General features: G+C 39.8%; 1 protein-coding gene across 14 annotated transcripts in view; it reads left to right on the top strand.

Moving 5' to 3' along the window:
• The window catches only part of BCKDHB (branched chain keto acid dehydrogenase E1 subunit beta), a 580,561-nt gene that overhangs the window by 177,704 nt on the left and 381,624 nt on the right, over positions 1 to 21,233 (top strand). For 4 of the 14 annotated variants that reach the window (XM_026507011.4, XM_044387098.3, XM_026507012.4 and 1 more), the window contains exon 10: positions 19,958 to 20,095. The exons of the other annotated variants lie outside the window; for them this stretch is intronic. In XM_026507011.4, coding sequence (XP_026362796.2) covers positions 19,958 to 20,095 — 138 coding nt within the window. The remainder of the gene's footprint in view (positions 1 to 19,957; positions 20,096 to 21,233) is intronic. 14 annotated transcript variants of the gene reach the window in all.

The raw sequence follows: 21,233 nt of genomic DNA on the forward strand, positions 1-21,233 counted from the left end.
GACCAAGTTGAAGTTATTCCAGCAATGGCAGATTGATTTAGCTTTGGACAGTCTATTAATATAATTCATTATATTAGCTGACTAAAAGAAGGAAAATCTACAAAGTCATCTCAATGAATGCAGAAAGAATATTCAGTAATTTTCAGCACCTGCTTTTAATTAAAAGAAGGAAAAAATTCTTAGTAAATTAGTAATTTCCTTTACTTGGTAAAGGTTATCCACCAAAAACCTACAACAACCATCATATTTAATGGTAAATGTTGGAAGCATTACTTTTAAAATCAGAAGCCAGCATACCCACTGTAACTAATTATATTTATTGTTGTACTAGCTGTCCTAGCTAGCACAGGAAGACAAGAATAATAATGGGAAGTTTGTAAGAACAGGAAAAAAGAAGAAAGAAGTGTCATTTATTGATGGCAAATATGATTTTCTACATAGAAAATCCAGCTTAACTCATATTGCTTATTAGAACTAATTGGAGAATTTAACAGTGTTGCTATCGACGAACCTCAAATTCAAACTGAAAATACAATTTTTTAAAAAAATCAGTATCTATGGTAGCAATTACAGATATGTGACAATCTTTAAAAAATTCTTTGAGATCTTTACGGGAAAATTATAAAACTTATGAAATCAATGAAAAGACAATTTTTAAATGAATTTTTTAAAAGACTGTGTTCATAGATCAGGAGATTGATTACAGTGGTGAGCGAGTCATGGTTTAATCTATAGATTCAATCCAACTTCAAACAAAATCCAAACAGGCTTTTTCCTTGAAAGCATCATTAGTCGGTGCTAAAATGTTACAGAGAGTAAGAGCCCTACGTACTCCAAACAGGAAGAACGAGATGAGGGGTAATTTCTGCTTCAGGCTTCGCAGAGGGAGCAGTGCGCGTGTGGGTAATGTTGGCATCGGGATGTGCCTCACGAGGCGGTTCCTCATCAGATTCACGGCATCTGCCCTGTCACTCACCTGCGGAGTGAGGGAACCGGATCAAGTCGATGCAACTTGACGTATGCTCCTAACATGATTCTTCTGTCTTACAGAACTGCCTTCAAGGATTAAATGGAAAGGAATCTATAGGTTTTGGCGGACAGTATTTCAGAACTATGAGTGCAGGGCTGGACTGCCTGGGTTCACAGAGCAGCCCCACCCCTTAATTTGCTCTATGAGCCGATGGTCGGCTGAGCCCCCACTGCTTCAACATCCTCCTCTGGAAAATGAGGGAAGATTCTTTTTGCAAGTGTTATTGTGAAGATTAAATGGATGCCCACATGTGAAACTGTTGTACATTATCGGGTACCCAGTACTCAGGAAGTAGTAGCTGTTACTGTTTTTATTTCTTTACATTGTTATTCTTTTTCTCAAAATGCTTTAATCAATGTGCCATCTTTTGACAACACCTTGCATTGGGTTTAATTCAGTGTTCACACGCTGGCATTCAAAGGGTATGTTTCTGAAATGATAAAGACAACAAAAAGAATAGCAGGTTTACTTAACAAATGAATACTGAGTACCTCCTGGAGGCTGGGTTTAAAGAGGAACTATCAGACCAGAGATAGGGGTTTAGTGGAGAGAGACATTGGTGAATGAACGTCGTGATTACTGAGACGTGAGTACAATGGCAGTACTTACACAGTACAATCTAAACGTAGAGAAAAGGAGCCTGAATGAACTTAAGGACATCAGTCCACAAGAGTCCTGAAGAATGTAGCGTTTTCTCTGAGATTTGAAGAATGAGTGAAGGTGTCCTGGGCACACAAGCAGATAAGCCGGGGCTGATATGACTGGAATCCCATTCACAGGAAGGAGGTATTTAGTAACCTTCGTGGCACCGGGATGTGTGTTGATAGAAAGACACCATCAGACACAGATGAAGAATTTAGTTTCCTTAAGGGAAAATGATACAGAACCTTATGGAAACAAATCCGGCGATGACACCGCATGCTCTCACATGGAAGTATAGCTTTGCATTTTCCCGTAGAGTCAGACAGCTGTGGGTTGATACCGGGTGTGAGCACTCCCTTTGCCTTTATCCTGACCCCAGCTTCCTCCCGGAGATTCTCCTGGAGACTGGCTCCAAGCCCACCTGCTAATCAAGAGCAAGTGGCCGGTACGAGGAAACCACAGCCCATTTCTTTCTTTCTTTCTTTCTTTCTTTCTTTCTTTCTTTCTTTCTTTCTTTCTTTCCTTTCCTTTCCTTTCCTTTCCTTTCCTTTCCTTTCCTCTTTCAAGAATTTATTTATTTATTTATTCGACAGAGGTAGAGACAGCCAGCAAGAGAGGGAACACAAGCAGGGGGAGTGGGAAAGGAAGAAGCAGGCTTCCAGCGGAGGAGCCCGATGCGGGGCTCGATCCCATAACGCTGGGATCACGCCCTGAGCCAAAGGCAGACGCTTAACCGCTATGCCACCCAGGTGCCCCCACAGCCCATTTCTGATTGGTGTGCACTGTGAGACTGAGGAGGTGAAGGTCAGGTCAGAAACCTTGCTCATTAGGCCAAGCGCCAGCCCATCTGAAACCTGTTCATGAAATTTCTTCCCCACCCGTAAGCAGCACTTGGGTTCTCAAGCCTCTCCTGTCATTGCAGTTACATAACTAGCAGCTTGTTCTGAGATTTGCTCCTCAGTCCTTCAACTGCTCTTCACCACCAGCGTTTCTTTTCCAAGAGGAGAAAAAGGCTTTAATTAAATAGACTGGGCTTAGAACCTGTTACACAATAGTTAGGTTTTCTTGGGAAAGTTGTTTTCCTTTATAAATCTTAATTTCCTTATCTGAGAAGCGGAGCCGAGCAATCCAGCGTGCAGTGACGGGTCGCCATCCTGTATGCAGAGTGCCTAGTACATTGCCAGATGCGTAAGAGGAAAGCAGTACATGGTTGGTATTATTTTTTCCCTAATCTGAAATTGGACCATATCCAGTATTAAATGTCTCTGTTCCCTCTCTGTCAGTGTTCTGTGCTTCCCAGTGCTAATGATTTTCTGTCCCTTTTTTTCAGACGCATCCCCCATGAAAGAGTATGCGTCTCTTTCACAATTTCTGTAGAGTAAATTAAAACTTAAAAAGTCTCCAGATGTGTCCATTAGTGTCTACAGAAATACCTTCTAGTGAAAAATATCAGTGTCACACAGAAAGGGTAACAAAAGTACAAAGTATATAGACATTTTAGAAAATTTATAAATTATTTGTGTCCACTTTCAGGCATATTGTGTTTTAATATGGAACATGATCTAAGTGTCCAAATTGACCTTTGTTAGCTAATATTTTAATATTTTTCTGTTAAAATATTTCCTTATTATAAACCTATTGGTATTTCTGGTTTACTATTAAAAATATAGATTATTGGTGGCAAATTTGAATACCAAGAATGCATTTACCTACTTACACACTTTCTATAGCCACTTCCATTTTATTAAGATATTTTTCCTTGAGATATTTACCTGTTGTATAACATTGAATTTTAGTTATTTTAGAGAGGAAGTAGTCGTATCCTGTATTTTAACCTATTGTTTATTTCAGCTATAAAATGTAGCTCATACTATTTCACTGGGATGACGTGAAGAGTAAATTCTCTGAAACTATGTAAAGCACCTACCACAATACCTGACCCATAGTAGGCACAGAATAAATGTCTACTTCATTCTTTTTCTTTTTTGTTTGCCACATAAGTTGGGGCATAAACTGGTCTGTAGAAGATTCTATAAGGAAAAAATGCTTTATCAATCGGAGCCTTTTAAAAAGTAAAAATATCTGTTAGAGATATCATTCCCATCAGGCAGGTTGTTGGACTGGAGTGACTTCTAAGGTTTCATTCATATTCTGTAATTTCAAGATTCTGAAACAGTAAAAACAACTGGTAGACTTCGTTAGGTAATACAGTCTTGAATTTTGGATAATTTAGTTTGACAGTTAAATCCGAAAACAGATGTTAAAACATTTGTAAACCTCAGTGAACTATTTTTTAATTGACTGTCCAATCATCTTAAGAACTTAAGTTATACTTGATTACCTTAGATTTCCCTTGAATCATAATGATTTAATTTGTATATGAGAATAATTCTAGTTCTGTATCATTCATTATATGGCATAATATTCAGTGCAACTCAAACACAAACTGGCTTTTTTTTTTTTTTTTTCATTTTGCATCCATGGTTTTTCCATATTACATGGTCGTTATTCTAATTCTTTACAAGGATAAAAACATGCTTCTTTCCATCAGAACTTCCCAGCAACTGCTAGGTTCCTATTATATGATCATATGATGGGTAACAACATAAACAAGTGTGTTTGTGATGCCCATTCTTCATTCAGTGTAACTTCACTCTTAATTAATGGAGAAAATTGTGAAATCAAGATACTTCCCACAAAGAGTTCTTAAAATGCTTTGTACCGCTAACATTTGTCTTGTGATTTTTGCTTTCTTTGCCTAGAAGTACTGGCAAAAATGCGAGGAAAGTGGGCTTACTTGTTTTGATCTCTCAGTGGCTGGCTATTGTCTGCCTGCAGCCTGGCATGGGTTTTGTTAGAGAATGCTCTGTGGACCGCCTCGTCGTCTTCCCCAGACTGCCCTGACCTTGGATCGCGATGGAGGGCAGAAACCATTTAGGAGCACTGAACAGTGTGGTTCTCACTCTGTTTGTTTTGAGACGTTCTGAGTTGGCTCCAATCAGACTTCCCAGGAGGGGATCTCGGGGTGGGGTTTAGAATCAGAGCAGCATTTCTCCGAGGATGAAAAAGATTTATGCTATCAGCCTTTTACATTAGGTACTCTCTCTGGGCTTGCTCTCATTCTTTAGAAAGTTTTCCTTCCAATTCCTCTCAGGCTTCATTGAGCAGTCGGGGTCAGATGTGGCCTTCCTCTCTGCCTGGGCTTCTAACACAGACGTGGGGCCTCTGCAGTTACTGCTGTCCCCCCCCCGGGGGGGGGCAGACTTGACTGTGAATTTGAAGACCCCTGTATTAGTTTTCTATTGCTGCCACAACAAACTCAGTGGCTTAAAACAACATAAATTTATGATTTCATAGCTCTGTAGATCTGGATTTGACACATGTCTCACTGGGCTGAAATCAAGATGTTGGCAGGGCTGTGTTCCTTTCTGGAGGGGTCTCTAGGGGATCATCCTGGCCTTTTCCAGCCTCCAGAGGCTGGTTTCTTCCTTGGCTCATGGCACTCGCTCCATCTTCAAAGCCAGCCATGGTGCTTCTTTCTGTCTCCTCCTGTAGTCTTAACGCATTCTCTCTGACCGCAGCTGGGAAAGTTCTCCAATTTTCAGGATTCAGGTAAATAGACTAGCCCTCCCTGAAAAATCCAGGGTACTGTTCTCATCTCACCATCCTTCATCCTAATCAGTGTAAAGTGTTTTTTGCTGTGTAAGGTCATGTGTTCCCGGTGTCTGGAAATTAGGACAGGGCATTTTTCAGGGCAATTACCACAGTCCGCTTCCCCTTTTTGTCAGTGGGTTACACTGGTCTGGGGACCTGAGGGAGACCACCATCTCTCTTCTTCACAGTGGGCCCAGGATATAGTCATTTTAAAAGCATGAACCCAGTGCATAGACCAGGGCTTCTCAGCCTGTTTCCCTTCTGTTGAACAGACTAAGATTCTGGCTGTCTCTCCCTCTAATTCCCTCCAGCAGCTCTAGGGCTTGCTTTGAGATGCTTTCTCCCCTGAGTCCTCAATATGCCAGTGTTCTGTTCTTCCTGTGACTTGTCCTCAGCTCCTCGCACCCGGACACGTACTGTGCTCCCCAGAAGTGGCAGGAAAATCCCAACAGTGCTGGGTGTTTAGGCAATAGTCCCAAACCCTATTACCCCATACTTCTCCCCACTGAAGTTTTTCCCTATTGAGAGCAGGCTGGGCCTTCTGACACCAGACAAGAAATGTAATCATGTAGTCACTCAAATGTGCAAGACATGAGGGTAATCAGATAAAAAGCTTAGGCCCTTGCCCTCAGAAAGCTAACAGTCTAATACACAGACATGTACTATGATCATTGCTGTCACAGGATCTGTGTGTACATTATAACGTGTGTGTGTGTGTGTGTGTGTGTGTGTGTGTGTGTGTGTGATAATGGTCTCCCTGGGGCATCCAAAGGCAGATGATAGTAGGACCATGCTAACTAGAGAAGTCTTTTGCTTTTGCCCTGTCCTTATGGGAAGAGTTATGCTTGTGGAATTTTTGATGTGGAAAAGAATTCTGTGTCACAGCTTGTGTTTTTCTTTTCTTTCTCAGACCTTGCTTTTAAAGAAAACCAGTAGGAATCAACATACCAGCTGACACCTTACCAAGAGTGTGGTCTTGCACAAATCTCTTATCTGTCTTCAGTTTTTCCATCAGTGGTACCCATCTCACTGCACTGTTGTGAGGTTTGCATGAGTTAATGATGTTAGGCTTTTAGAATGGCCTACAGCATACAGAAAACATTCAATAGTATCGTCATGTATCCATGTCCCCATGTATCATCATGATCTCTCTTGAATTACTCATCACTTCTCTGCCATCATAATACGGAACAAATGTCTTGATTCAAGCCAGCTTTTCCCTTATTTATGGCTTAGGAGATGCCTCTAGATGTGTGAGGAATCTTGAAGATGTCTGATTGCATTGCATAAGTGAAGCCATGTGTATACTATCTCCAGACATGGAAGTGTGTTTATTTAGGTATAGGAATTGTCGGTTTCCCACAAGATAATTTATAATGCTTAATTTTGTTTAGGACAATAGTTGGCATTTTTCTTTATGTTTGTAAATCTGCTGAGATAATATGGAAAATGATCATTTAAAAGAAACTGGTTTTTGCTATGATTAAGCTATATAATTCTAGTCTTCAATCAACGTGACCTTCCACGTAGCTCCTTTAAAATATTAATAGAGTTGTAGGATCAGTTCTTTTTTGGAGTTGGATTATCAGCCACATGTTATATTTGCTTATAAATATTTAATGAAATAGGAAACATTGTGCAAATGTTGCTAAATGTATATACTGCTAAGTTTAAAATGTACTAAATATGAGCAAAATGAAATCTGACTCCTACCAAAGTGAACATGTGGTTTTTTTAATAGAGAAAGCATGAATTCAGCTTTCATAAAAGCATTATTAATAAGAGTAAGTCCTTTCTTTCTACCATATGTGATAGAGTGATTTTGCTTCATTAATTACAGTATCATACCATGAATTGTAACAAATACATCCTTACGTTATTTTCTTCCAGCCTCTTGCTTTATAATATATGGAAACAAATATTGTCTTGTAACATGTATATATGTGCAGCAATGACCATATTTTTGAAATGAAAAGCCTTCTCAGAGAGAGTTTTGGCCACTGAATAAATTAAACCTTTGATAATCACACAAAAATGAAGTATTTCCACACTATGCCTGTGATACGCCCCTTCCAAAAGTATAAAATTAATAAAAATCTGGTAAATATACCCAGTGACAGTATATACCCCAGGATAGATTCCATTATGATCTAAGCAAGCTCATGTTATAAAAGTGGTGACATTTTAACAGAAAAAGAATGAGACCATAGAGTCTGTCTGAAGCTGACGGCTCTCCCTTCACGTGCACCTGCTGTCACTCTGGAGAGCAGCTGCTGAGAGTGGGTGGAGAAGGCTCCCGGGTTCAGAGACGCAGAGCAGCACCCTCACTCTGCAGCAGGTGGGGGAGGTCGGCAGTGGATGAGGAGAGGCACCCGTTTTCCATCCCCCAATTCTGCTGAATAACCTTTCCTGGAAAACCCTGTTTCTGTAGTCGTATCCTTTGTCAGGGAGGATTACCTGAGCGGGACATCTGTGGAATGGCCATGGTAATTTTTTTTTCCTTTTCATCATGATAAGTGTGGTCACCATCTGTCACCATACACTATGATTAAAATGTTAGTGACTGTTTTCCCAGTACAAAGTACTGTGCTGTACTTTGCATCTCCATGATTCATTTATTTTATAATGGCAACTGTGTACCTGTTAATGCCCATCGGCTATTTCACCCATACCCCCCACCCACCTCCTTCTGGCAAACACCAAGTTTGTTCTCTGTATTTAAGAGTCTGGTGGTTTTTTGTTTGTTTGTTTATTCATTTGTTTTGATTTTTAGATTTGACATATAAGTGAAATCATATAGTATTTGTCTTTCTCTGTATCTGAGTTATCTCACTTAGCATAATACCCTCTAGGTCCTTCCATGTTGTCACAGATGGCAAGATCTTATTCATTTTTATGGTTCATATTCCATGGTCTGTATATCCCATGTCTTCTTCACCCATTCATCTCTCTATGGACACTTGGGTTGCTTCCATAGCTTGACTATTGTAAATAATGCTGTGGTAAACATAGGGGTACATATAATCTTTTTGAATTAGTGTTTTTATTTATTTATTTTTTGGATAAATACCCACTAGTGGAATTACTACATCATATGGTATTTCTATTTTTAATTTTTTGAGGAACTTCCATACTGTTTTACACATCGGCTGCACCAATTTGCATTCCCACCAACAGTGCACAAGGGTTCCTTTTTCTCCACATCCTCGACAATATTTGTTGTTTCTTGTGCTTTTTTATTTTAGTCATTCTGACAGGTGTGAGTGATACCTTACTGTGATTTTGATTTGCATTTCCCTGATGATTGGTGATGTTGAGCATTTTTTCATGTGTCTGTTGGCCATCTCTATGGCTTCTTTGGAAAAATGTCTATTTGGGTCCTCTGTCCCTTTTTTAATCAGATTGTTTGGTTTTTGGATAGAGTTGTATTAGCTCTTTATATATTTGGATATTAACCCCTTATCAGATACCTTCTCCCATTCAGTACGTTGTTTTTTCGTTTTGTCGATGGTTTCCTTCACTGTGTAAAAGCTTTGTATTTTTGCTTCTGCCTCCTTTGCCTGAGGAGACATATCTATAAATATGTCGCTAAGGCTGATGTCTAGGATTAGACCTATGTTTTCTTGTAGGAGTTTTATGGTTTCAGGTTTCACATTTAGGTCTTTAATCCATTTTGAGATTATTTTATGTATGCTCTAAGGAAGTAGTCCAGTTTCATTCTTTTGTATGTAGCTGTCCAGGTTTCCTTGCACCATTCATTGAAAAGACTGTCTTTTCCCCATTGTATATTCTTGCCTCCTTTGTCATAGATTAATTCACCATATAAGTGTAAGTTTATTTCTGGGCTCTCTATCCTGTTCCATTGACCTATGTGTCTGGTATTTGTGTTTTGTTTTGTTCTGTTTGTTTTTTTGTTTTTTTTTTTGCCAGTACCATACTGTTTTGATTATTGTAGCTTTGTGGATTGCTTTGGCTTTTTGAGGTCTTTTGCGGTTTCATACAAATTTTAGGATTATTTGTTCTAGTTCTGTGAAAAATGCTGTTGGTATTTTAACAAGGGTTGTGTTGAATCTGCAGATTGGTTTGAGTAGTATGGACATTTTAACGATGTTAATTCTCCCAATCCATGAGCGTGGTATGTCTTTCCATATATTTGTGTTATCTCCACTTTCTATTATCAGTGTCTTACAGTTTCCAGAGTATAGGTATTTCACCTCCTTGGTTATTCCCAGAAACTTTATTCTTTTTGGTACAATTGTAAAGGGAATGGTTTTCTTAATTTCTCTTTCTGCTACTTCGTTATTAGTTTCTAGAAAATGCAACAGATTACTGTGTATTAATTTTGTATGTTGCAACTTTACTGAATTCATTTATTCTAATAGCTTTTTTGGTGGAGTTTGTAGAGTTTTCTATCATGTCATCTGTAAATACTGACAGTTTTACTTCTTCCTTACCAATTTGGATGCCTTTTTAGTTCTTGTGTGATTGCTGCAGTTAAAACTTCTAGTCCTAATGCGGGAGCTTGATAAGGGCTGTATCCAATACTTAGTTCTTTTGAAACCTAAAAATATTTATATTTTTCATTAACTTACTGAATCCTCAGAAACTTTCAGAGAACCCAAGTTTGCCTAAATTTTTAAAACGGGACACTTAAATGAAGAGTAATTCTTTACCCTGACATATCAGCATCTTTAATGTATTTCAACTAATATGAAGCAGGAAAATAATGTCTCATACTCTTGAGAGCTATAATATTCAGTAGTAATCAAAACATAAAACGTTCCTTTCCTGATTTTCCATTTCTCTGTACTCCCAAAAAATATAAACATTACATGTGAGATTTCTGGTAGGAAAACTATGATCTGAAATCAAATGTATTTTCTCATCTAATATGTATATTGTAGTGTTTTGGTGAATATCAAATGTTAAATGAGCTCAGCGGATATTTACATGGAGTCTACCACATATGCTGGGCAGTAGAGAGGCAATGATAAGTAGATATGGTACCTGCCTCCTCGGAGCATTCACTGAATAGGAGAGATGCTCTAATTTGTGTCATCACTGAATAGACTATATAGAGCATATAATATGTACATTTTTTAGCAGCTAAAAAAGTGAGCACTTATTTAGAATACTGCCATCATTTCTCCTTTATTTACTATGAAGCTATCATTTTCAAGTCCATGGAAGCCAGCTGGTGGTGTGTGTGTCCTAAACCAAAATGAACTCATTAGGAACTGGGATCTGCTTAGTCACCTTGAGTTAGAGAAGCCTTTGGCATAGTGGCTTGTGGTTGTGTGGAAATGGAAAGTAGAGCTACTGGGAAATATATTCACAATGGGAAGACTTTAAAGTTGCAGAAATAGCATGAATCAAGGAGAGTATAAAATTATAATTTGTCCATCATCACCAGTAAACATTTATGGAAAATCCCCAGAGTGACTGGCTCTGGATTTTACATTTTAAGTTAAACTTGCCTTTGCCTTCTGCTCTTGTTATCCTGTAATTGCCCAAAATGTTCTCTGTCAATCTGCATAAAGATTTTTTAAAAATATAGTCTGGTGTGTGGGAGGGTTTAAAAACATTTTTTTTAAACTAATTTTGGTAGATTCATAATAATGGAGAAAAGAGCATAACAATTAAGAACTCAGGCTCTGGAATTGGACAGAGCTGCTTTCAAATACTGTTTCTGGCACATGCCAACTGGACTAGTGACCTGCCTCTAGACCTCAGTTTCCCCATCTCTAAAATGGGCATAATGAAGCTTCTTTCCTCTCAGAGGGTTCATGAGGAATAATAACATAATGCCACTCATGTTTAATACCGGCACACAGGTGTGTGCTCAGTACGTGTTGGCTATCTATTTGTGAGAATATTAGCGTTATTTCAGTTACACGAAGACACCCTCTTAATTTGTTTTCTGCTTTTGAAGTATGATCTTTCAAAGTATTATGTTACTTGTGAACACAAAGTACAAATTGACCTTTGTTTTTTTTTAATGATCATCTGTCTCTGAAAATGCACAGAAAAGAAGGAAGTTCTGCTATCTCAGATTCTCTTTTAACACACACATCACCTCCCCACACAAAGGCACTAAAGCATCTTAAGAGAGTTTTTCTGAATCCGTTTAATAAGTGGGTTTACACAGTATATACACCCATTTCAAACTGTTCTGTCGTAGAGAGGGATTTATGGACAATTTTGTATACAGCGATTTCTCTCTTTTCCCTTTAGTATTTTCCTAACATACTTTCTCAAACAGTATTGTTTCCCTTAAAATTTTCACACTTTAGCTATCCTAACTCACATATTCCTGCAGCTCTTCTCTGCACATGGATTTTATTCTTCTCTTTTTCCAACTTTGTGGGATTTTTAGTGAGAAAAATATTACGCCTCCTCTTCGGTGACTATTTTCTGCCAGTTCAGCTTAAGGTAGAAACAGCTGAGAAAAAGTCATCGACTCCCGTGATTCAGAAGTCACTTGTAGCAACGGCCCAGGAGGACAGTGGTTCTCAACCCTGCTCGTTTGCTTGTATGGTAGAATCTCCCACGGTTTTTAAAACTCCTGGTGACCTGACTGCACCTCGGATAATTAAATCAGAGCCTTTGGGGGTTGGGACTGAGACATCAGCTTTAAAGCTCTTCAGATGATTTTACTGTGCAGTCAGGTGTGAGCCCTATTCCGGGAGAGCATTATGTAAGACACGATTAGATTAGAATCATTGCAGGAATGAGTGACAGGGGAAGAAACCAAGACAGGAAACATGGACTATCGTTTTGTTAGGTTTTCACGGTTTAAAGGAAGGAGAGGTGGGACTGTACCTCGAGGGACTGTGACTTGCACATACGGGTAACAGCATACTAGTGTATATGTGCTGGCATATGTAGCAGGAGGCTCAGCCAGTCCTTTAGGGCAGTGACTCAACAATTGAGGGGTCAGGGATGAACCTGCGGTTTGCAGAACTTCTAGGTGATTTTGATACACCTGTCCTTTCCCCACTACCCTCCCTGCTCTCCCCGTCCTTCTCTCTCCATCCCCCTGCCCCTGCCTGTGGTCACCTTGTCCTTTTCCTTCTTAAATCAAATGGGAGGGGGCTGGGTATCAAATGTTTGATCTCAGGGCTGACTTCTTTCCTGGTGGCCATCTGGCTCTAGCAGTTCCAAGCAAGTGTTCTAGAGTCACCCTCATTAGACCAGAAAGGTCCTGTTTGCTGAACCAGAGACTCTAAAGTCAGGAGAACGGAATATGCCAATTTGCTAAGTCAGTGGAGGCCCACCCTTGAACTGGGGAAATGGTCAGCTTCCCCCAAAATATAGGGGAGAGAGACAGAAGAAGAAGAATGGATATCTGAAGGAAAATCTGGGTACTCTTTGAAGGGGAAAAGATGGGAATGGATGCTGGGCAGCCAGTACTGCCCACTACATATAGGGGCATAGTGATGCAATATAATGAATTATTTTACATTCGTAAATTCTTGATACTTTTAATGGGGACATTTTGAATAGCATACAGAAAATGCTATAGCAATGGTATTTCTCTGAGCATCAGGTGTTTCAGGGAAAAATCTTTCTGTGATATTTTAGAATATAATATGATAAATATCAACTAATAATTTCCTATATCAAAACAGTTTATTTACATAAACATGAGAGCATATGCCAGTCTATAACATGTGTTACTGATTCTTGTGGAAACTCTCATTACTTAGCCACATTGTTATTGTGGGAGAATCTAGCCTTCCATCATTGTATTTCTGGAGATTATCAGGCAAAACACATTGCTGCCCTTGTTTTGGTTACTATTTAACAGAAAAATGTGGTTCCTGGGTATATATATCATTGTAAGATTCTGCAGACTCTGCCTAGAAAATGGAACAAATGCTAATAAGAGCTTGATAAAGGACTGGCAAAACCTTCTACGAAATGGAATTAACAGGGGAGATAAAAGAAGGTTGTTAGAGGTCTAAAGACTGTCTAATCATAACCATCAGGCTTAGAACTGTTTTGTGTTTGGTTGTAATTGACACAGGTTAGGTTGATCTATTTAATGGTGTCAATAATGTTCTTAGGAAATATTTGGTATCCCCAAGCAGTTTCTTAACAGGAGAGTGACCAGAAAACTACTTGCTAGTTCCTGGAAGTTTAAATTGTCTGACTTCAGTCACCTCTCTTCAATTTGGGATTAAAGTCTGGGACTAAAAATACTTGAGAAAAAAACCCTGTAACTTCACTCCAGTTATGAGCGAATCATCAGACAAATCCCGATTGAGAGACATTCTACAGAATACCTGACCAGTACTCCTTAAAACTGTCAAGGTCATCAAACACAAGGAAGGTCTGAGAAACAGTCACAGCCAAGGAGATCCCAATGAAACAAGAGGACAAAATATAATGTAGGACCCTGGAATGGAAAAAGGACATCAGTGGAAAATTGAGGAAATATGAATAATGAGTAGACTTTAGTTAATAATAACGTATCAACATTGGTTTGTTAATTGTGACTAATGTACCATTACTAGTGTGAGATGTTCTTAATAGTGGAAACTGAACATGGGTATATGAGAACTCTGTACTGTCTTCACCATTTTTCTGTAAATGTAAAACTATGTTTAAAGTTATTTTTTAAATTTTGGGAACACATTTTGCAGAAAAGATTTCCTACTGCAGGGAAACAGCCGCAGAGCCTCAGGCTACTGCTTGACTAGAGCCAGAAGTCCTGTGCTCTTTGGGGTCCTCCGTGTAGTCACTGAGGCTGGAGTTCCCCTCAGATTTGGCATTTGGACTTCTGGGTCTGTGACCTCCCTTCTGTCTGTCTGTTTCCCTATCCTGTAGTACGACTTAAGAAACAAGGAAACTAACGTCCCCTGTATGCCAAGCACATACTGCTCTTCACTCAAATTAAACACATCCAATTTTAAGAAGCCTGTGGAATAGACCTACCATTTCCACAAATGAGGAAAACTGAGATTCAGAAGACTGATTTTCCCAGAGTCAGATGCTTCCTGAGAGACTCCACGCAAGAGTCTGGTTATTACTTCAATCCTAGGCCTTTCTACCTCCTTATATCTATGCCTTCTTTCTTATGGAGAGAGCACATCAGATATTCTTTTTAGCCTATACCTTTAAAAACAAAAACTTTTAAATAAGTTTTTGAATGGTTACAGGCACTCAGGAAGTTGCACAAATAGTAGTCACAGCCCTGGGTGCCCTTCACCAAGCTTCCCTCCATGGTGACACCTGTGACTCTAGTATGATATCGAAACCAGGAAATGGACAGTGGTACAGTGCTGTTAACTAGACTGCAGATCTTTCACCATTTGTTCAGCCCATAGTCGTGTGTGTGCGCAGTTCTATGCGGTTTTATCCCACATATAGACTTGAATAGACACCACCACAATCAAGATACAGAATTGTTCCATCATGGTTCCTTTTTATATTTGCACCCTCTACCATCTCCAGCTCACTGGCAACCACTAATCTTTTCTCCATTTCTGTAGTTTTTTTTTTTTCCTTAAAGATTGTATGTATGTATGTATGTATGTATGTATTTATTTATTTATTTATTTATTTATTTATTTATTTATTTGAGAGAGCACAAGTAGGGGGAGCAGCAGAGGGAGAGGGAGAAACAGACTTCCTGTGGAGCGGCGAGCCCGACATGGGGCTTGATCCCAGGACCCTGAGATCATGACCTGAGCTGAAGGCAGATGCTTAACTGACTGAGCCACCCAGGCACCCCTCCATTTCTGTAGTTTTGTCATTTCAACAATGTTTATATGTACGGGATTTTTTTTGATTTGACATTTTTCACTAAGCATAATGGCTTTGAACTCCATCCATGTTGTTGTGCATATGAATAGCTTGTTCCCCTTTATCATTGATTCATTTTTCATGGTATGTGTGAATATCGCCAATTTTTTAACCATTCCCCCATTGAAAGACAGCTGAGTTGTTTTCAGTTTTTGCTATTATGAAAAAGTTATTGTGTGTGTGTGTGTATGTTTTTGTGTGGCTATGTTTTCCCTTCTGTACAGTAAATGCCCAAGAGTATGATTCCCGGATCAGATGGTATCAGTGCACGTTTAGTTTTGTAAGAAATTGCCAAACTGTTTTCCAGAGCATCTGGTCCGTTTTACATTCCCACCACTGGTGTCTGGGTGATCACATTCTCACCGGTGGTTGGTGTGGTCACCGTCTTTATTTTTGTTGCAGTAGGTGTGTAGTGATAGCTCGTTGTGGTCTGAATTCATTTCCCCAGCAGCTAATGTGTTGGCAATGGTATCTATCTCCTCTTTAATGAAATGTCTGTTCCTGTGCTTGCCTGCTTTCTGATTGGGTCATTTCTTTGTTTACTGATGAGGTTTGAGAGTTGTTTACATATCCTGTGATATAAGACCTCTGCTGGATAAGTGATTTGCAGATATTTGCTTCCAGTCTGTCCTGTGCCTACTTTTGTTAAATCTAACATTTTACCCTGTCCTAGAGGTTCTGATCTTCCCTTGAGGAGATGCTCCTGCCTTTTAACCCCAGGAAACTCTTCTTATGCATTTCATCATCAAAGAAGATTTTGTCCAACTTCCGGGTTTTTGTTACAAATGAAGGAGCGTTTCCCCCACCCTCTCTGCACTTCTTACTCAAGAGATTCTGAGACTTCTGTTTGATGATGTCTTTCCCACCCATTTTGTTAATGGCGATAAGATCATTTTCACCAAAATGGCCACCTCTCCTGTACTTTTGATCACCTTACTGTGGAGTTAGCCCCCTTCAGTGTTTATTCTTAAACCAAAGCATTTTGTGACCTCTTAAGGTCTTTGGGGTTTCTTTTGTTATCTTCCTTTTGTCTTTGTTTGTTTGGCTTTGCCTCTGTGGCCATCTATATTTTATTATTTATATTATTTATTTATTTATTTATTTATTTATTTATTTATTTATTTATTTTTTGCCATTCGATTGTCAAAACGGTCACCTGCCAACCTTGAGTCTAAGCTTTGTCAAGAATTCAGGGCCGAAGTTCTCTTTGTTCACAATCTGTTGACTTCTGTTTTCAGTATTGAAGGGCGAATGACTCTCAAGCACTTGCCTATCTCCCTGGCTGAAAGATGTAAAGATAAGTGAAAACTGGAATTTTCCAAGTAAACCTCTCCTGAGTGATCACCCGCTGTGTGCCGACATTGTGTGCTAGGATGCCTTCTATTAAAGGGATCCAGGAAGGGCATTTACTCTTTCAGTGACTGGAGTTCGATTTCCCTTATTATCCTGCTGATCAGTGTACCCTGGCAGGCAGTGAGGATGATTAAGAAAAGCTAGAGCCACGCTGTCTTATCACTTACCTAGTTGATAACAGAATCAAGACAAGGACCCAAGTCCTCGACTTTGCAGTACAGTGTTAGTCCGAAAACCAAAGAAGTTGAGATGTTTTGTCATTTTCACAAAGAGAACATTTTTTCACAAAACAAAAAGCTACTGGGAATTAAACTTTCTAAGAGATTCCAAATAATAATTCCAAAGAATAGAATTTTCAAGTAATCAGAATTTTTATAAATCAGAATTAAGGTAAATGCTGAGCAAAAACAAATATACCCTTCTCAACGTTGTATAACTGGGCACCTGGAACACTTTCTAATTATATTTTGCCTTCCTTTTTATATTACGTCACAAGCACCCCAGGTTGCTAGGTAGCAACATTAGTATGGGCCTAGCTCAGAATTTGCTATATTGTAATCAGCTTTGGTGACAGGAGAGCCAGAAAGGACATGAATGGGGGTAGAAGGTTTTTCTCTACTGCCCCTACATTGAACACATGAAAATCTGTTTCTCTCGGCGGCAGATTCCAAATCCTTGCCAAAGGAACAATAAATAACATTTATAAAAATATGATCTTCATGCATGTTGCTAGGCCATTTTGAGCCTTTTTCTGTATAATATATAACCATAAAAAAAAAAACCACTGAGAGAGATGGAGAGATAAGAAATAGGGGGAGGAAGGCAGTAGTGTGAGTAAATGGGAAATTGATATTCTCGCTAAGGAACTAGATATGGTAGTAAATGTACTGAATTACTAGAAGAGAAAAAGTATTTGAATATTAGCCAAGAAGGGATTCCAGTTAGCCACGAAGTATAGTAAATACTTCCAGTTCTAAAATGCCCTGTTTTTATTTTCCCCAGAAGTGGGCATTTCAGTGTTGATCCTTAGAAACTTTTCTACTTGATGAAGTGATAATGTCCCCCAAATTACACCCCCAAAATGATCTGTTTATACTGTGTACTTGGACTTACTCCCCTCATCCCTGTATTGGTTTGGGTCTCATCGGCAACTCCAGCCTTCATCTCTGATGATATTTCTGATTTCCTACAAGTGAACCCCAAGTTCACCTGGAGAATCTTGTAAATCTCTGTAGCTACTCTTGTACGTACTCGCTAAAATATAGATATGTGAAATATCAAGACCATATGTTGCCGTCTTCCTGCCAGGGCTGGTCTGTTGGCCACCTGGCCATCTGGTTGCCCACCCCCCTCCCTCCTCACCATGTGCAGTCTCCCCCTCTTCCTGTGGTACAGTCCCACCAGCTTTTTCTCTCCATCTCTGGATCCCACCAGGCTCTTCTCTCCCTCTGGGCCTTGGTACTTGCTGTGTGACCTGGCACGCATTCTACCTGGTTCTTGGCAGAGCTGGTTACTCATGGTTTTCAAATGCCACCTCCTCAGAAAACCCCTTCCTGAGCCCTCTGGGTAACTTGGAGCTCTAGCTCCCTGTTATTACCTAGTACAGACCCCTGCACGCTTCCTTTCTAGCATGTCCTCACACCTGTTCCCCCACTAGAATATAAAACTCTGAAGGGAGGGACATAACAGGCTCCGAAATATTTGACAAATGATTGAACACGTGGATTTTAAAATCAACATCAAGGTCCTGAAGGTCTCCTGGAAAAGGGCATTTGAGCTGACTTTGTAAAGGGGACTGTGTGAAGATAGCAAGGTAGAGAAAAATCCGAGAGTTGGAGAAGAGAGAGACAGGTTTGTGTAAAGGCAGCGTTCTAAAATGGTAAGCTTCGGAGTGGAGGTGGGCCTGTGCATGTCTGTACTGGGCTGGGAGGGAAATAGGGATAAATAAAGAATAAGCTTTGGGGAGCCAGGAAAAGCTTTTAACGAGGCGAGGGCACGATCACAATAAATACTGTGGCATCTGGTAGATGAGTAAGACGGTGTTCAGTAATTGCTAAGGAGTGAAAATGTCCACACCCCAGTTCCTGTCTTGTTGATTTTTTTTGCCTCATCAGTGACTAAGCTCATTAGTGCCCCAGAGTGAAACAGTGTAAGTAGAAACTAGAACCGTTTGGTTAGCAGAGATCTACTGAGGCCTACCCTGCGTCAGGCACCACACCTCCAAGGCAACGGAGCTGCACAAAGCAGTGGTTTGCAGGGTTGGTTTTTGCACGCCTAAAGTGAGGCACAGCTGAAGAGACTTAGCTCTTGATACTTGAATCAGTGAAGACAGAGCTGGCAACCACGTATCTCCTTAAATAGGAGGGAGATGTTCTTTCATTGAATCAGTGTAATCAACTTATTTATTACCCTGCACGGGAATAATTACACATCGGAAAATAACCACAGATAAGAACTACAGCCATTCCGATGTGTGCTACTTTTAAGAAACTCCAAGAGCTGGGTGGAAGCATATGTTCTTCTCATGTCAGTTTTGCTTCCGATATGTCATTTGCTCCCTGGAGACCGATTTTTTCTTCTGCCTGGACCTCTGCACATAACCCATTCCAGCTGTAACATCCTTAGACTGTTTACGTCACCCGCTTTACCTTGTTTTGCGGCTGAACTGGGGCACAATGGCTGATCTCCCTGTGTTTGCATTTATTGACAAAGCTGAGTTCCACTGAAACCGCTTGGGCAGCAAACGTAGCGTTTGTTTTGCACAAAAAGTGGTATATTTCAGTCTCGAATCTAATTCCTATCGTTATAGCCTCAGAAAAGGAAACCATTTTTTAAACAGAACATCAGTGTTCCGAGCTGTTGCTTATTGATAGGGAGAGGGCAGTTGCCATAGCGATCTGACAGCCTCTGGAGGGAATGCGGTCATGGCCTTAAGCATCCGGCAACCCACCCAGTTTGGAGAGCCCCTCTGAAAAGAATTTCCTCCCTTGGAAATTATTTGAGTTACTGAAATAAAAATCGTTCCATCTCTGTAACTCAGATATGCCCTCAGGTTTGTGTTGCATACTTACCGACTGTCATTAAAAAAAAGCATTTATAATAAATACAGCATTTGTGATTTTCTTCAGGAGCGAGGCTACCTAAATACATTGCATGTCCGTTTTTCCATAAACACGTTCTCAAACGCACGAGGCCACTTTGACTTTTTCTCACGTGAGGAATAGAGCTTGAAAACCAATTCAACAAGATGCTGATGGAATGTTATTTATCACCGTTTGGGGTTTTCGGAGTTTCAGTGAGTATTCGTAGGTGGAAGGAACTCTCATGACATACAGAAATTGTTCAAGCTGTGCTGGGTGAACATACTCATGTATAATTCTCGTCTAACGGTCACCTAAACCTGCGATCGGTAGTTCTAATCCGAAATTGCTCGCAGGGCAGGTTGATGTGTGGACGCTGTATTTACAGGACCGGGACCGCACATTTGCTCTGCAGCTGTGTTTCACGGTTATCAGTTTGGCGCACAGCGTGATTGTTTTGGAGGGAGAAGAGACGCTTCAGATCCCTTTTGGCAATTCTGAAGTAACTGAAATACCTACTGCTGAAGTGAGTCATACAAACTTAATTCGATTTGCTACATAATTAGCATTTGAGGAAACCTAAGGAAAATCCTTGTGGGTTGGTGATTTGTTATGTCAGACATAGGAGCACGCTCATTCGGGGGACTGGGAATTGAAAACGATGAAATGTTAATGCATCATAACCCAGCTATATTAGATACATATATAATTTTTTAATGGAGCTTTTAAGTGCGATATTTTCTCAGGGATGTCTGAAGTTCTACCAGGACCTATCTGTTGGCGTGCATGGGGACGGACCCGTCCGCACTCAGCCGTGCCCACCTGGTGGCACTTCTGCGTGTGCAACTAGCTTTACACCTATAATGAGAGCCCACGGCTATTTAATAAACACCCCAGTGCCAGCTGTGGAGCCTGTGCCAATAACCACTAATTGAAGCCAGTGAGTACAGTCTGAGACAGGGACACCCCATACTGCGCTTAAATTTACATTTTAATTTCAGATTAATTTAATTGCAGTGTCTTATCTGTTGTCTCTCGTTTTAATTGCAAAAAAAAAAAAAAAAAGAATTTAATTTTATTCTCCAAAGACATTTCTTTAAATACTTCAGGAATTTTCTTCTGTAGTTTTAGAGCTCTACAAAGTGAGTTAACCGTGGGGAATAGCTATAAAATATTTACTGCAAGCAGAGGATTAAATTTCATATTCTAATATAAGTTAAGGCTAGGATAAAACTTGTAACCCATGTTTATTTGAAATATTTTCCTACTCTATCAAAAAGCTGTCACATTCTTATCAAATTACTTAGCTACTTAAGTTAAATCTAGATTTTCCCGTAGATAAGGAAATGGAAAGGAAGCAAGTTTCATTTCCTGGTGAAGCAGTGAGTTGATTTTCTTGACTCTTAACGGTAGAAGCAACTTTAAACTTACAGCCCACCATTGGTTGAGCATCCAGTTTTTTCTCAGAATTCAAAATCAGCTTCAGAACTCAAAGTGGCGGTTTACGCCCTGCACTCATCCAAGCTCATAGTAGAAACAAGTTCCATTCATGTCCTTCCTTCCCCTCATTTTCCCATCTTCTCCCCCACAAGCATCTAAAAGAAACCAAACCTATAACTCCGCGCTGAACCTACTGTAACTCTAGAGACCCATCTCTTTCCTAG

The sequence above is a fragment of the Ursus arctos genome, unplaced genomic scaffold (genome assembly GCF_023065955.2).
Source record: "Ursus arctos isolate Adak ecotype North America unplaced genomic scaffold, UrsArc2.0 scaffold_29, whole genome shotgun sequence".
Classification (NCBI taxonomy): Eukaryota; Metazoa; Chordata; class Mammalia; order Carnivora; family Ursidae; genus Ursus; species Ursus arctos.